Here is a 17,753-nt window from a genome sequence, read left to right on the forward strand (position 1 = left end):
AGTAAATAATTGCTAAGCATCTATATGCAGCTCTATATGCCCTAGGGACTGAGAATAGTAAGCAAGACAGACATGATCCCCATCCTCGTGGAGTTTATATTCTAGTGGGAAGACAGGTATCAAACAGGAATTGAAATGAAACATAGTCAGCGTTTTTAGGGGAGAAGGAGAGGTAGACCTTGAGAGCACATAACAAGGAACCCAACCATGCTTCTTAAGATATCAACCAGGCGATTCATAGAGCTCTCCCTAGTCCAACCCTTCCTCGGGGTTGAAAATCCAAGAGTAAACACAGAATCCCCAATGACCGGTAGCTATGCAGGAATACAGGACTGTCAGAGCTGAATATATGATCCTTCTGCAGAGCGCTGTCTCCATTAACAACATAGTTTATGTGGCTTATTTTCCTGGTAAACTTTGTGTCCCTCTTATAAACTTTGTGTGCCAAGGAATGCTTGGATGGGGTGCTTGCCGGAATTAGGGACATGGGGTGACCTTGTAGATAGGTCTTCAGACAGGTCTAGGATCTGACATGACCCTGCTAACCTCACCAAATATTTGCAGAGAGACTGTTAACATGAACCTGAGATACCTACATGACCACCGAGCATTTGAGTTAGATGGGTAGGGGAGGACCAGCTAAACAAATTGTGAAATTTCTAACTGTAAGCAAAAATGTGGGTCTGTCTTGTGAGCCAGATTTGCATCGTATTCTTAATAACTGTTGCGTTGGTTTTTGTTTGTTTAATTTCAGAACGTCCTCATTGTTGAGGTAAGCTGACTTTTCTTTATCCATACGGGGAAGTTGAAAGAATCTAATGGTGAGTTTTGAAATATAGAACTTATTATCCAATTGGTCAAGGATTTATTGAATTTCCACTGTGCACATGGCTCTCCAGATTTCCTAAGAGCTAACTAGAATCAGTGGCCTGAAACAGTTTAGAATAAAAGCTTTGGAATAATAGTTTTGTAGTACTTTATCCGTTTTTATGTCTAATTTCACGCCCGTCTACATTGGTTCTTCTACCGATGTGCGAATCAGACATTTTTACAGAAGAGGAAGCTAGCCCAACAGAACCAAATATATGGAATAGCAAAACCAAGGTTTGAACTCTTTTCACCCTTGAGTCAGTGTTCTTGCTAATGACCCCTAAGGACTTCAAACAATTCTACCTTCAGCAACCAAGTCATAAATACAATCAATTTTCAAATGGCAATCCAAGAGAAAGCTATAATTTAATTTCGTTTTCTGCTAATAAAGAAAAATGGGAGAGAACGGGTCCTTCGGAAGCAGCGGACTTAATACAGCACATGGCCACTTTTCCTTCAAGAGCACGCCTGTCTTATCAACTGGCAGGAATTCAAGAGAGCTGTTTTCAAGCTTTTGTTACACAATTGCCTGTGTGCTCCGTTTGTATCTGCAGTCCTCCCGGCTCAGACCTAAGCCAGGAAGTAAACCCTCTAGCCAAGCGAATTGCCCAACCCTGGCTAAATTCAGACCTGTTGTTTTGATAATCAGCTCCCGACAGCTGATTTCTGTCCCAAGGACAATACATTTCTGCTGCCCATTCTCCTCTAATTGTGCAGCAGCTCATCAGCAGAGATGAGCCGAGGCTCACTGCAGCCTCGTACCCTCAGAATTCACAGGCTGTCACCAGCTGCCGTCCAGACACATCTCACTTCCCGGCCACAGAATGCCCTATTGAGTGGGGAGGGCAAGGGGGAGGCGTTTATCCATTCAGTGTATTCAGATGTACATCCCACGTCCATGAAAATTCATGCGTTCTGTATTGTGTCACATAACCTCGGGGCCAAATTTGGTCCTTGCATGCGCGTGCACGAGTCCCAGTGTGCTCAGCGAGCAGCCCCACAGGCTCTCCAAAGGCCAAACTTAGATTTCAACACGGCTCAAGGATTCCAAGAGGAAATATTCACCGATATACTCCCCTAAGCCAAGCTTCCAAGAGAGGCACCTGTCTAAAAAATGGAACCAACCCCGCTTCCTACTTTGACTCCATCTGATGGCAATTCTAATTAGGATGCATTATTAATAAGGCATACGGTCATCTGTCTTGATGCAAAATCTGTTATGCCGTCCAAATGCGCCCAGCTGAACGTGTCTGTCTTCTTTGCAAAGGATGTCGTTGGAACTGGGAAGACCATGAGGGCGCTGCTCAGTAGCATAGAGAAGTACAAGCCCAACATGGTGAAGGTCGCCAGGTGAGTAGGACACTCACGTCATTGATGCTTCTGTGTGTCCAAAGAAGCCCGAGAGGGGCCCTAACACAGGAGGTTGTCCCCAAAGAGAGCAGTCTTTTCCAAACCAGTGACCCTTTGCCCTGGGGTGTTATGGCTCGACCACATTGAACAAATAGCCCATTTGAGTGCCAGCCGGAGACAGAGGAAGGGAAAGAGGACATGCTTTGCTGGGTGTCTGAGCCTCTCCTTACGGCGCCTCCATTAGCGGCTTCCGGGAGCAGCTGGCAGAGCCTGATGCCAGCGCCCCTTTCCCTTTCTTTTATCTAGAATCACTGATGTGGTGCCCCGGTCGCAAGAGCATGAATTAGGGGGCTGGGATGGTGCCCCATGTGCTCGGGGAAGTGGGGGAGGAGGGATACCTATTTTAATGATGTTCGGTTCTATTTGCAATTCCCAGAAGTTTTATCTGGATCACTAAACGCATTTTTTTTTTTTTTTTAATGCTAGTTTGTTGGTGAAGAGAACACCTAGAAGTGACGGCTTTAGACCCGACTGTAAGTGGATTTGCTTTCTATTGGTTGCTTACTTGGTTGGCTGGTGTTGTTTCGTGTTGAAGAATGTCTGGTTTCCTATTTGCCAGCATTCCGTGTGATGCAGAAGCTGGAAAGGTTTGATAGTGCCACAGATCTCCCGAGGTCTCCCCAGCCTTGCCGATAGAACCCTTTACAACAGGACAGAACCCTTTACAATGAGAGTTTTTAATCTCCCAGTTCACGTTTTTCACAGAAACTCTGTTGTGTGCAATGGATAGTTTCGTGTTTAGGTTTTCCATAGCACCTTAAAGCCCAAGAACTCAGCAAATGGGCTTCAGGGGGGTAGAGGGAGACTTGACCCCACCCGACTGGCTGACATGCAGGATCCCTGCCTTGGCCACTGGCCCTGTCAGTCAGACCAGGAAGGTAGAGGGATCCTCTTACCATCTCCAGGAACTGTCACCAGACAACGCTCAATGCCAACCTTCAGCAAGCCTGAATTTTAGCATGCAAAAGGGGGAAATTCAAGACACCTCTCTCGTCACCCTCAAAGGAAAGTTCAATAACGCAGAGAATTGGCCGAGGAAGTATCTCCATATATCATCTTTGTACTTGACTTCATATGTCCTGGAGGATTTGGCTCATAGAGGGCACTTGGCTACTCTCCTTCCCATAATATGAATAGTTCCAATGCCAGGAAGAATAAACAAGCAGCCTGATTATTTATTATTCTAACACTAGAGGCGACTTTTTTTTCACTCACATAGGCAGACTTCAGCTTGATTTTTATAACTTACATTTGCTCTAAAGCCTCTGGGATCATTTGGCTGTGGTTCTCATCAGCAAGCTGAAAAAACATCAGAGCAAAAGACGCATGCTATGAACGGGTAATGACATTTCACAAGTGACTCTTTATTCTAAAAACAAGTTTCATCCGTGCTGGGCAGATAGAACCAACAGCATGTCCCCGTCCAGGTCCTGGCCTGGAGAATATACTCTGGTTGCAGTAAGGTTAGGCAAAGTTAGTAAACAGAAATCTTCGAAGGAAATCATGGAAGATCTCACAGAGAAAATTTAACTGAAGTTGAAAGATTCGCCTCAGACCTAGCCAACTAATTACAGATTATTTGCATCACTGACAGCAACAACATGAATAAAATAATGGCTGATAACACCAGTAAGAGGTCACCATGGCCCTCCACTCTTCTAAGGGCAACACAGAGATCAACACATTTCCTCCTCACAACATTTGTCCAAAGTAGTTGCTCTTGTGATGCCCATTTTACAGCTGAGGAAATTGAACACAACAAGGTTGAATGGTTTGGGAAGGTCACGTTGCCGTAAGTGGAGAGTCAGTATTGACTGGAGTCAGTCTGGTTCTGATCACTGTCTTGCTCTTGCACTATGTCTATAAGTAACATCTGCCAAGTGCAAATAGAAGTGTAGGAAATGCACCCATTTTCCAGCTGGACATAGGTCACCCTGATTCCTAACCATCCCCCTCATCTACTGATCCAATGTCCTTCTTTGGCTCCCCGAAAGCTCTGGAGGTTTGACCTTCGGAACTGGCTTTAGCCAATCCCAGGTGCCATGCCTACTGTAGGCATTGTTCTGGTCCCTGTGATGTCGTTACTATGGTGACAGCCCGGGTGCTCTGGGATTTACTAATACCGTTTTAGCTGGTTCAGAATCTCTGTTTCTTCTCCCTGGATTTCTCAGGCTTGATACTTTTGATTCCTTTCTCGTAACTGACTCTTTCCCGTATGCTCAATGACATCTTCTATATGCTCTGACATCTTTTCTTCTGCTCTAGCTTCTCCTCTTTGATTATTTTTCTTAAGGCAATGTACAGGGTGGAGGGACCAAAGGGGGTTTCTATCAGTGACATATAATGCAATCCTTTAGAAAGTAAGCCCCTCTCTTCTGGCACTTCCTACAAGCAGGAGCTAGTTACCTACTCCATGTGAAACATCTTTGGTGATAGGAATCACAGTGGTAGTGATGTCACCAGAGGAACAACTTTCTCCATGCTCTAAGTCCATTGGCTATACCGAAGTCCAGTTTCATAAAACTGAGTTCCTCTCTCATCTGCAATGCTGTAATAAACAAACAGATTCAAAAAAACTGAAAAGAGTTTAAAAAACCATTGGATGATAGGCACATTTATTCTGTTCCAAGACCTGTGAAGAAGGACCACTACTGCCTGTTCCTTAAAGATCCTTTTCCACAAAAATCACCTTCCTTTCAAGACATTTTTCCTTTGTTTAACCTAAGTACCTCATACTGCACTTAAATCCATTTACTCCCATTATTCCCACAATAGAGATAGAGAGCTAATTCATATCATCTGTCTCCTGGATTCAAAGACTAGTGTTAGAATAACCCTTAGTGTTCTGTTCCTCAAACTGAACAATCGCACTTCCTGTCATCTGGTGTCCCAGGTTTGGCTTCCCAGGCCTTTGTCCAGCTGAGGGCACTGAGCACAGTGGGAGAATGGCTTCCAGTGGCAACAGCCTGTGTACCTAGTCAAGTAGTACAGGATTGGAGTACTGCTGTGTGAACTGCACTTTATGCTTCCAAGTATTTCCTTTGGCATTATATCATTGGATACTGCTCGCTTTGGAACCAGGGGGCTCCATGACTAACTCACACATACTTCATGATCTCCCCTGAGCTGGCTGAGCCCTTTCTCAGCTCTGTGTGGTAGGAGTACAGCCATCCTTCCTCGTATGTTTGCTTGTCTACCTGTCTACCTGACTACCTGCCTAGTCACTCTGGTCCAGGACCCGTTGGGCTCATCCTATGCTTTCCTTATCATTTCTCTCACACTTGCTTCTGCTTAAATGAAAGATCCTCCAGTTTAAGTGCCAACATTAGCATATGGTGACTTTCTACTCATTTGATTCCTTTTTTTTTTTTTTTTTTTTTTTTTTTTTGCTCTCTCTCTCTCTCCTCAGATGTTGGATTTGAGATTCCAAACTTATTTGTGGTGGGTTATGCCTTAGATTACAATGAATACTTCAGAGATCTGAATGTAAGTCATGCATGCAAATCCCTAACCTCCTTTTCACAAGAACTTAACAGTTATACGAACTTAACAAATTATTAAAATAGTAGTCATGATGACTGCCACATACTGAGTATCTTCTGTGTCGGGACTATTCTGGGCACTTTTCATTCATAATTCCAATTACGGTTGCATGCAGTTCCTATTCCCCATTTGGAGAAATAGTGTCAACATAAATACATGGACCTCTAGTGTAGACCCCTCAGCTGTGTGACCTTGACAATTGTTGAATGATCTAGAGGTAAACATCCTACCTAAAGTGGACCAATTGTGTGCACTTTGTGACCCAGGGAGCCAGATTCATAATAGAGCTCAAAACCAGAACAATGATGAAACTTTTTCAAGCATTTGATTGGGTCTCTTTAGATTTTCTATACGTGCACACACATAAATGCGCACACGTAATTTGAATGAACAATAACCAGTTTTAAGATGACATTCTGTTATCACTGCATTACATTCTCTGCACCTCCTATTTTGTTGAGAAACCAAGTCATTTAAATCATCTATTGTTTCAGCACATATGCGTGATCAATGAGCATGGCAAAGAAAAGTACCGGGTCTAGAGGAGTCAATTCTCACCGTCTACTCTCCAGATAACATCGTAACTTACAACCACAGTTGGAAAGCCACCATGTAGAGTTTGTCTCCCCAGGCATCTTCACTCAGCAGGATATAAAAGAAGAAAAAAAAATGTTTTAATGAGAGAGCTTTCTTTTCTGAGGTTTTAACATAAAGAGTACCAAAGGTTGTTAAGGAAAAGAAAGCAATGCTTTATTTGACTTGTTCCAAATTAAATATTCCGCCTTGTGACTCATGAGTTCTATCTACCTTCACACTCTCTGAAACTTCACCTTTCTTGATTCCAACACAGCCTTTAAGCTTGATCACCATCCCCCCACCTAGTTACTCAAATATTTTTCACTTAACTTTTTTTTTTTTTTTTTAATATTCCGTTTGGGTGACATTTTGCAATCTGAAGAAACTGGAAGGCTTTCCAGTTAAGCTCTGAACCCAAATCCTGGGACTGCAACTAGAGTCCCATACGAAAAAAGGAGAGAAAGAACAATTTCATATAAATTTCTATTTGTGCATTTCTGGCAGGCCATAACTATTTGCTTTGACAAAGCCTTTTTGAACTGTAGCATATAATGAATCTTAATGATGTTATGAGATGAGCCTTTGCTCAGTGCTGTTGATACTGGCTTCCGGTGTGTGATAACGGTGTGTCATGTCTGCATGGATGTACTCAACTGTGTTTAATACTCTGAATTTTAATTAGAAAAAATACAATGGCAGCAAGGCCCTCGTTTCTAAGCTGCGTCTCTTTATTTGTGTGGGACATGAACAAATGGCAGAATTCGCGGAGCGGGGGGTTCAATTCAAATCGAAGCAAGACTGAGGTTTTTCCCCTTATTTACATCAAAGGACAAGACACTGTTATATATTATCATCAACATGAACACAGAGGTTGAATAATTTTTTTGAGTGATCTTAGAAGGCTTATCCGACAGCCCAAGGCATTACAGAAAACCAGCACACTTAAGAAAGTTTTTTTCTGAATAACATTTTTTTCCATTTCCACTGTTTAATGAGATGTTTTCTAATTTATGGGAATTTTAATTGAAAGTACACTTGAGTGCCAATAGAACTGTTTTTTTTTTTCTCACTTCCTAAAAGGAGAAAATGCAAAATAAATAACTAAGCGGCCTTTGTTTGGTTCTGAACCATATATGGCATATTGTTATCAGGTTCTAGCTTCCTTTAAACTAATAAAGAATAAAAAACCTTGTTACATTTCATAACTGCTTACTGTTTTTCTTCCGCCTTTGTATTTTTTATATACTTTCAGCCATTAAAATGTGTGAGCCAGTAGCTTAAATATACTACTGCATATATCTTTCCTGAGGCTTTATTTTTGTTAACCTGGAAAAAATCCAGTATATGCACTAGTATAAGCAAACGATTAAGCCAGACTTGATCTACTGCTTTTTTTTTTTCCTTAAGCTTGTTTGTAAGACAAAGAATTTTAGTTGTAAAAGATTTTCCTGAATATCTTTGTTCCAGTCAGAGAAGAAAATAAACCACACCCAGATATCTCAAGTGAGAAACCAGCACAGGGAATTCCTTTTAGCTTTGTTCCGTAGAAGAATCAGTTACCAAGTTAGAGATTGAAAATGCTAATTGGACAGTTTCTTAAATTATCAAATTTGTGTTCTAAACACAGTTTTCACTACGCCACCTTTATATCAGAAGCCCTAGAAAAACCCAGATACATTTGATTATAAATATAAAAGTATCCATAATCTTTACAAAAGTATTTTCTATAGAATGTTGAGTTTTAGCAAATGTCAGTATAATTTCTGAGGACTGAATGTTTATTTGAATTAGGAAGGAAATTGATCTGCTTCACAAAATCTTGAGAAGGACTTATGCTAGTTAATGCTGAAAAAGAAAAATCCATTAAACACACAAGAAATTTAATCATTCCTACAATTTTTTTCCTATCACACAATATTTTGACAGTGATATCCAAGAATGTCATCTTGGGAAAAATAGTATTTCCTTTTCTCTTGCAAAACTCTAATCGGTTTAATACCTCAGGGTTTTTTCAATCCAGACCAAAAATGTGAAAACTCATAACCTGCTTAGCAACCAATGCATTTATTAATTTGGTGTTCCAAAGCTGATTGATTGGTGGGGGTGGGGCAGGGACAGACAAGTGTGTGATGTTTTATTTGGATTCAGTTACAGTAATTAGTAATACTTTTGCTACAGTAATACAGTTACCTAATAAGTAATACTTTGGGATATTCCATACAAATTAGAATGCTTCATTATAAATTGGTTCTTTCTTACTGGGTTGGAATGTATCCAATATTGAACCATGCACTCCCAGAGTGAACTGCAAATAGTTGAATCTTGATGCACCTTGTTTAACCTTTGGATGTCTTTGGGTATAAAATGGTTTACCATGTTCCAGGCCTTCTGAGCATTTTTTCAGCCTCCCATGGGATGAACTTGGGTTTCCCCAATGGAGAGAGAAGGTGGCCCACCCCACTTCTAGAGAACTAGTGTCATGGAAATATTTCCTCACTTGTGTAATAGAGGTAGTATGTTCTTGGAAATCAAAACCCTAAATCACACTCCCCACCCAGATGTCTGGTTAATTTGGGCAAAAATAGCATTTGGGACTTGTTGTTACTGTGCCATCATAAAGTTCCTTTGGGATCACCAGATGACACTTGAGGGCTGGTGGGCAGGCTAGTTTCAGGAGGGGAGCAAAGGGGTAGAAGGGAGGTTTGTGCGTTGATGTTGGGATGCATGTAGAGGGACGGAAGGTGTACATGGAGAAGACTGCTTTGTTTCTTGGCCCAGCCATCCACCATGTTTGGTTCTGAACCCCATGGAGAGAAGGAGACAAAGACCCCAACTGAAAGAGCCGCTTTCACCGTAGCCTTTGGGCCACACACTGGGACAGGCCATTGGCATTTCATCAAGGGCCATGCATAGTCCATTCCCAAAGGGGGAAAAAATGTTTTTGCCATTTCTTGGCCCAAAGGACCCCCTTTTCAGACTTTTTCTGCCAGGGTGGGCTTTGCTCAGAGATTGGTAGGAGAGGCCATGAAGACAGAGTGGGATACTAAAGTCCTGCATTTTCTAAGGGGGAGAAATAAGCCTTAACTAATGTTACTGTGACTTTGTTTTTATCCAGGGCTAATAGGTATTGGCTAGTAAATAAGCTGCAAATAGGGTAGTGAGTGTAGACGACTCTTTCAAGAAACCTGGCTATGAAGACCAGAGACACATAACCACAGCTAGAGGGCTTTTAAAAGATGGGAAAGGCCCGCACGTTTTTATTTACTGTGGAAAACTAAAAATAAGTGAACAGTAGAAACAGTGTATCATTATCAATGGCTCTGTAACAAATCACTCCCCAAACTGAGTAGTTTAAATGAGCAATTATTTCTCAGGGCTTATGAGAATTAGGAAGATGGAGCAGGCACTGTGGGGATGGTTTGCTTCTGCTTCATGAAGTCTGTTGCTTCAGCTGGAAGATTCAAAGGCTGACGGCTACAACCAAGTGACGGTAAATGGTCCAACATGGCAGCCATTATCCACATGTACCTGTTTAAATTTAAATGAACTAAAATGAGGGGTGCCTGCGTGGCTCAGTGGGTTAAAACTTCTGCCTTTGGGGGTGCCTGGGTGGCTCAGTGGGTTGGGCCGCTGCCTTCGGCTCGGGTCGTGGTCTCGGGGTCCTGGGATCGAGTCCCGCATCGGGCTCTCTGCTCGGCGGGGAGCCTGCTTCCCCCTCTCTCTCTCTCTCTGCCTGCCTCTCCATCTACTTGTGATTTCTCTCTGTCAAATAAATAAATAAAAAAAAAAATCTAAAAAAAAAAAAAAAAAAAAAAAAAAAAAAAACTTCTGCCTTTGGCTCAGGTCGTGATCTCAGGGTCCTGGGATCGAGCTCCACATCAGGCTCTCTGCTCTGCCTGCTTCCCCCTCTCTCTCTCTCTGCCTGTCTCTCTGCCTACTTGTGATCTCTGTCTGTCAAATAAATAAATAAAGTCTTTAAAAATAATAATAATAAAAATAAATAAATAAATTTAAATGAACTAAAATGAAGTAAAATTTAAAATCCACTTCTTCATTCGCACTAGCTACATTACCACTGCTCCATAGCCTCATAAGGGAGTAAGTTACTGTATTAGCACATAGAAAATTTCCACCATCCCAGAAAGTTCTGTGGGTAGCTCTGATCTAAAGGTTTGCCTGATGGTTGATACTGGCTGCTGGCAGGAACCTAAGCTGAGGCTGTGGTCAGTCAATTTTTCTGGCTGATGTCTCCGTGTGGTTTGAACTTCCTCACAACATGGCAGCTGGGTTCCAAAGGCAAGTGCAGACAGACAGAGACAGAACCGGTGTAAGCCATACTGTCTCTTAAATGACAGGCTCTCCACCAAATTCTGTTAGTCAAAGCAGTTACAAAGACTTGTCTGAGTTTAAGGGGAGGGAACGTAGACTGCTACCACTTGATGGAAGAACATTATAAGACCATCATCCAGTGGGGTAGGATGTATATGGCTCTGGCCATTGTCAGAAAGCTGAAGAGGAAATCTACCACAGATAGGTTATTCCCTTGCCCATTTTCCACTCATGAGATTAGAGAAGAAGGTGATTATGCAGTGGTCATAATGCATGCTTGTTTGCCTAGATTTTTAAGAATGACAGAATACTGGGGCACCTGGGTGGTTCAGTCAGTTAAGCATCTGACTCTTGATTTTGGCTCAGGTCATGATCTCAGGGTCTTGAGATGGAGCTCAGCGTGGAGCCCCACATCTGGGTCCATACTGGGCATAGAGCCTGCTTAAGATTCTCTCTTCCTCCTCCACTGTCCCTCCCCCTCAAAAAAAAAAAGAAAAAAGAAAAAAAGACGACTACTACTTAGCCACCTGGGGAAAGAGGAAATGATAAAAAGAACAGTGAAATAGCCCACCTTGATTATAAAGAAATACATGTTTTCCCACTGATAGTGTCTGGACCAGATTAAGAAGACGTTGAAAGAGCAGTTTAAAAAAAAAAGAAAGAGCAGTTTTATTTCTCTTATTATTAAGGTGCTTAAATTTGAAAAATAAAAACTATAGTAAAATAGTTTTTGCTTGCCAAGTATTCTGTAAATGTAAATTCAAGTGGAAACTTTAGAAGTAGTTCCGCTTTTATAGGAGGGAATTGCCATATAATTTGGCCAAGAACCTAATCCAGAATGGGACTCCCTATATATATTTATATAACATCATGCTAGAAATAGTACTCACCAAATCAATTAAAAAACATTTTTAAAACAACAAATCACTGAGTACTAACCAACAGGGCTTCCGATAAAAACTGCTGTGTCCAATTTATCTAATCTCCTAATATTGAATGACGGAGCTGGTGGACTGGATAAAGGAAGTGCTGTAATTTGTCTTATCTTTATTTGAACAACGCCTTTGGTTGTGCCGCATGAAGAGTATTCATCAATAGCCTGGGAAAATGATTTATGCTGCACTATGTACACTACATACGTAACTGCTGGGTGACTGCATGAATCTTTATGGTCGTATTTAGTAGAGATCTATCATGAGCATAACAAAAGATTGTGAAAGACTGGAACCCAGACATTGAGTGTGTTGACATTTTGCAATGATCTGGCCACAACTACTGTGGGTCATGCACTCTACGCAATCTTGACAATAATTCAATTTTGTATCTAGCATGAAACCCACAGGTAGGAACCGGCACCTCCATTTTAGAGATAAGGAAATGAGCACCAAAGAGATTAAATCACTTACCCAGGGTCACAGAGCTGTGTTCAAAACAAGATGTGGAAACAGTGTTATTAGACTGCTGGGTCAGTACTCAGTACACAGCACTGAGTTCATGGACCATGAATGGAATTGTGTCCATAGATTCGCAGGTGATAATCAGACGAGGAGAAGAAAGAATGGTATGGAATAATAAGAAATGTGCTTGTTCTTTGTCCCTGGTTCCTGACGCAGAGCTCCTAAAATCCTTGGAATTTCCAAAGTGGGGATGGGTTTATTTGTTACTCTTAACAAGCCCCTTTTATCTACCTGAGTTTATGCTAAAGAGATGACTTAGAATGGGACCTCTCTAGAGAGCCTCAGGTTGGGGCCGGTCACCAGAAAGACCAGTGACTGGGGGGTTGGAACTTGGAGCCCCGCACACTGACCTCTGTGTAATTATGCAACTGGATCTCATATGCTACTATTTTTATGAATCTACATTCAAATATGAAAGAATCCAATAATTTTTTTCTATTATTTTTACATGGTTTTGGAATCCGGATTATTTTAGCTTTAAAAAGTGACATCAGCTTTTACGTTTCTTCTGTTTTTCTCAAACAACTTGCATAAGATAGGGGGTTCTCTGTGTATTGAAATTGTTAGGACTTAAAATTCTCAATGCGTATATAGACATTTCTTCTTTTTATTCCATATTTTACTTGCTTCTAATACTTTTCTCCTTCCCCCGCCCCAACCAAAGAAACCAGTTTAACTTTGTTCATGTTCTTTTAGTGGATTTTCTTTTCCAGACTGGTGTACCCATCTTCTAGATTCCCTTGAGTATTGGCTGCCACAGTCCCCCATCGCCCCTTCCCTGCTTCCTGGAGTTCTACACCCTCCCCAAGGTAATCACAGCCAGTGACTTGCAGACATGTGAGCACCACGAAATCCCAAGTGGGACTCTCTGGTACGATTCATGCTCTGAACTCCCTGGGGGACCAGGCTGAAGTTCTGCACATCCTTGCTTTGCTTCTCTGTCCTGGCCTGCTTTCTTGCTTTCTTCACTCTGTTCCTCCTCAGAGCGCTCCCTCAAGACAACACCGAAGAATGAGTGTGCCTGAACAGTTTTTTCCAGCTCTGCTTCTAGGAGGGCAAAGTGCAACCCACAGGTCAAATTCAGCCCGCAGCCTGTTTTGACATGGTCTGCAAGCTAACAGTGCTTTTTCATTTGTATGGGATTGTTAAAAAAGAGAGAGAGAGAAGAGGAAAGGGAGGGAAGGAGGAAAGAGAAATGAAGGGAAGGGAAGGGAAGAAAGAAAAAGAAAAACAAATATATCAATAAACATCCTATGTGACCTGCCAAACCAAAAATATTTACTAGCTAACCTTTCACAGAAAAGTTGACAGACCTCTGTTCTAGGAAATCTGGCTTAAGATATTTCTCTATTCTTTTGTGTTCTACTTCATTTATTTCTGGTCTTAAATGACTCTATTGTTAAAAAAAAAAAAAAAAACTACTTGAGCTAAATTATTAGTTTTTTGGGTTTTTAACTTTTTGTTTTCTGATAAAGATCTTTAGAGTTAGATTTCTCATTTTCTTAGATTTGTTGTAAATACTGGTGTATTAAGACTTCATTTCTGCCGTTTTAGATCATATTTCTCATTTATAGTATTTTTTGTCTCTTTTTCTCTTTTTCTCAGATTTCTTGATTTTTCAAGAAAGATTTATTTCTTATGCTGGTTTGAAAGTTACATCATCAATTTTTGTTGTCATGGTCATTGGCTTTGGGTTACCAAGACCCACTCTCATATTCATGATTTTTAAAATGTTAGTATCTATTCTCCCCCAATATAAGTGCTATCACTTGTCTGGAAGTTAAGTTCTAAGGTACAGTGTGTGTCCTTTCTTTTATTCTTTAGTTCCAGCTATTTCATCTTCTTCTTTGTTTTGTTTTGTTTTTGTTTTTTTAAAGGATTTTATTTATTTACTTGAGACAGAGTGAGAGAGAGAGAGAGAGCGCAGGAGCAGGGGGAGAGGGAGAGGGAGAAGCAGGCTCCCCACTGAGCAGGGAGCCTGACACTGGGCTTGATCCCAGGACCCTGGGATCAGGACCTGAGCCAAAGGCAGATGTTTAATGGACTGAGCCAACCAGGTGCCCCCAGCCATCTTATCTTCTTAAGACAACATAAATTTTGCCAAGGTATTTGACTACCTTTATTGGCTCTGTCTCCTATGCACCCTAGCCTTGTCTCTCTTCTTATTTAAATACTACCTTAAAGCAACTTCTCATTGTGTGTGTGTGTTTATGATAAAACTTCTAAGCCTTCATATGTGTGTGAATACTTTTTTATTGTGTTTTTTATTTTGCATGAAAAATTGACTGGATATAAAATTCTAGGTTTCAAATGATTTCAAGACTAATTTACATTATTTGTTGATCTTCTTATATCCTATACTGCTTTTGGGAGCAGGATATCCCTCTGATCATTGTTTCTTTGAAGAGAATCTGCTTTTGGCCTCTGAGCACTCTAAGAAATGTGTTGCTTTCTCTCCTGTTAGGCACTGAACATTATAATCTGAAGACTTCCATCTCTTCTTTTAGTTTTGAGAAATCCCTGGTCTTATTTCTTCCACTATTTCCTCCTTTTTTTTTCCTCTCTCTTGGAGGTTTTATGATTCTGACCTAAGCTCTTTCACCTCAATCTTAGCCACTCCTTGGCTTGTCTATCTTAACTCCATTCTTTCCTGCTGCATTCTGGGGAAGTTGCTCAATAGGGTCTTGCAACTCACTAATGCATGTGTCATTCATAACCTTCTGGCTGTCCTTCTCATTTATGGTGTTCTTTAGTGTGACTATTATATTTTTCCTTTCTCATATTTTTACTTGTTCTCTACTAATGGCTTTTTCTTATTGATACGTGTCACCCATTATCTTCCCCCACCTCCTAGAGTAAATTTTTCGTGTTTATTTTAAAATTCAGGTGTGTTTAGCTCAGTAGTTCTCCTTCAGATTATGCTCAGCATAGGTTTTCCTGTACGATCATTGTATTCTTTGTGTATCTAGTTATTTTGACTTGCAACTTCACATCTTCCTGGAGGGATCAGCTGCTTTGGAGGAAAGGTGTAGTGCAGAAGGTCAAACCCTAGTCTGTGCTCAACCACGCGTGCTGAAGGTAAGGGGAAAAGATTATCCCAGAAACCACAAAACTGTTGTTGATCTATTCACCGCCATTCCGGCAGCCATGCCCTTGGTTTCACAGGAGTCTTCCCTTTAAACTCTTAGAGGCAGCATTGGGAGAAAGCAAGCTTCTTTGGTTACAACCCACCAGTCCTAGGGGTTTACAGAGAAAGTTTCCCCTCACTTCCCAGAGTGTAAGCACAAGGCTGGCAGCTCAACCTGTACTTGTTTTCATCAATTCCCCAACACTAAGGCTCTCTGTGCTCCTGCATTTTACCCTCCGGGCCAAGGAATTGGCTACTGGTATTGTTCTGTGGTGAAGGCTCAGGACTATGGGGTGGAGGGAAGGAGGCAAAAACAAAACCATCTTCCAACCACACTCACTTTGCTGCCTCCAGCCACTCCCCAGCCCCCACTCCACCTCTAGGCTTCAGTTACCCACTGCCCTATACCTCAGTGGAAAGAAGCCTCCTGTTCTCCCAGTTGAGGGCTGTTGTTAATTGGTTGAAACTGAACCTGTATTCCCCTTCTCACTTCTGTAGTTTCTCTAGGGCTTATGCGAGGGGAGGGATCCAGTAGTCCATGCTTGTTTATATTTATCAGCTTTTATCCCCTTAACGAGACTTTGCTTACAAATTTACAATTACATTATGTTCATTATAAAATATATACAAAAATAGACATTATGAAGTAATGAATGAGATAAATTCAGTGTCTAGCCTTGTGAAAATTTAGATATCCTGACTGACCTCCTTGAAGGAAATGATAAAAAAAATTGCTGGATGAAATTTTTTTTTAAAGATTTTATTTATTTATTTGACAGACATATCACAAGTAGGCAGAGAGGCAAGCAGAAAGAGGAGGACGCAGGCTCTCTGCTGAGCAGAGAGCACAATGCAGGACTCGATCCCAAGACCCTGGGATCATGACCTGAGCTGAAGGCAGAGGCTTTAACCCACTGAGCCACCCAGGTGCTCCTGAAATATATTTTTTAAGTCATTTTAAATGCACTCATAAACTGTTACCAAAAAAGCAAACAAACAAACAAACAAAAAAACAAATTGCTCAAAGGTTGAAACATGAGTAAAAGCAGAAACCCAAACAAGTAAGTTTACTAAAGCCATTTTTCATCTTAAGTTTGTGAAGGCCATGAGAATGAGCCTTAGACCTCCAGCAGCAGGGAGAGTGGGCTTCAGAGAGGAGGGTGGGGGCGTCAGCTCTACTTTGATACCCTCACCACATTTGCCCTGAAGTCACTCTTCCCACATGCTGCTCCTGGTCAGTGACTGGGCACAGTGAGACAGACCTAAGCCAGTTCTATTCATAGAGAACTTGGGGGTCCTTTGTTGGGCATCTTTGTCTCCAAGACTCCATGAGGGTTTTGCTGAAATTACCTTAGACCTGTACAACAGTCTAAGATGCTTCTATGCTCTTTTTCCAGATCCCTCCCCACTTTCTCTCATAGGAATGTTTCATTGTAAATTTCTTATACATTTAATCTCATCATGGCATCTGCTTCTCTGAGGACCCACGCCAACACAAGAGTATTTACCAAACTTGCTGCACCTGAGATTTCATTTTTATTGCCTTGTGAGGTGTAAGGAACAGGAGAGCAAGCCCAGGATTGGGGCTGGGTAGGAGTCTGATCACAGAAACACCCATGGCAAAAGTGAAATTAAAGAACAGCAATAGCATGATAACCTTAAACCTAACCACAACAATAATTACATTAAATGGAAAGAGCCTAAAGGAAGGGTAGATAAAGTTTTTTTTCTGTCAAGGGCCAGATAGTAAATATTTTATTCTCACTGGCTATATGGACTTGGTAGTAATGAGTCATCTCTGCCTTTGAATGCTAAAGCAACCATAAACAACATGTAAATGAATGACTGTGGCTCTGTTCCCAAAAAAACTTCATTTGCAAAAATAGCCTTTAGTCCAGGATCTGTAGTTCACCATCCCTTGGCCTAAACACCCCAATTAAAAGGAATAGATTGCCAAACTGGATAAAAATCCAAGGCCTAACTATCTATCAGAAACAAACTTTAAAGATAAAGACACAGATAGGTTCAAGGTAAAAGTATGAACAAAGACATAACACTCTGATACTAATCAAAAGAAAGCTGGAATGTCTATATCAATATCAAACAAAGTAAACTTTAGAACAAAGAATATTATCAGAGATAAAGAAATACATTTTATGATAATAAAGCAATTTATCATGTGGCCATGACAAACCTAAATGTTTATGCACATAACAACAGAACTTCAAAATACATAAATCAAAAACTGAAAAGTGTGAGGGAAAATAGACAAATCCACAATTATAAACAATGATTTCAACACCCCTTTTTAAGCAATTGATAGAACAAGTAGAACTAAAATCAGTAAGAAGGATATAGTAAAGTTGAACAGCACTGTTGATCAACTTAACCTGATTGATATTTGTTGAATACAATGTCTAACACAGAATATACACAGGGCA

At 41.0% G+C, this 17,753-nt stretch overlaps 1 protein-coding gene across 3 annotated transcripts in view; it reads left to right on the forward strand.

Annotated features, from left to right (window-relative positions):
* PRTFDC1 (phosphoribosyl transferase domain containing 1) overlaps positions 1-9,992 on the forward strand; it is a 95,527-nt gene extending 85,535 nt beyond the window's left edge. For 2 of the 3 annotated variants that reach the window (XM_059183905.1, XM_059183907.1), the window contains 5 exons: positions 755-772; positions 2,138-2,220; positions 2,707-2,753; positions 5,690-5,766; positions 6,318-7,604. In XM_059183905.1, the coding sequence (XP_059039888.1) occupies positions 755-772; positions 2,138-2,220; positions 2,707-2,753; positions 5,690-5,766; positions 6,318-6,365 (273 nt within the window). In that variant the 3' untranslated portion in view covers positions 6,366-7,604. Of the gene's footprint in view, positions 1-754; positions 773-2,137; positions 2,221-2,706; positions 2,754-5,689; positions 5,767-6,317; positions 7,605-9,773 lie in introns of those variants that run through there. The other variant, XM_059183906.1, reaches the window with a different exon arrangement.
* Positions 9,993-17,753: the final 7,761 nt, after the last annotated feature.

The sequence above is a fragment of the Mustela lutreola genome, chromosome 8 (genome assembly GCF_030435805.1).
Source record: "Mustela lutreola isolate mMusLut2 chromosome 8, mMusLut2.pri, whole genome shotgun sequence".
Classification (NCBI taxonomy): domain Eukaryota; kingdom Metazoa; phylum Chordata; class Mammalia; order Carnivora; family Mustelidae; genus Mustela; species Mustela lutreola.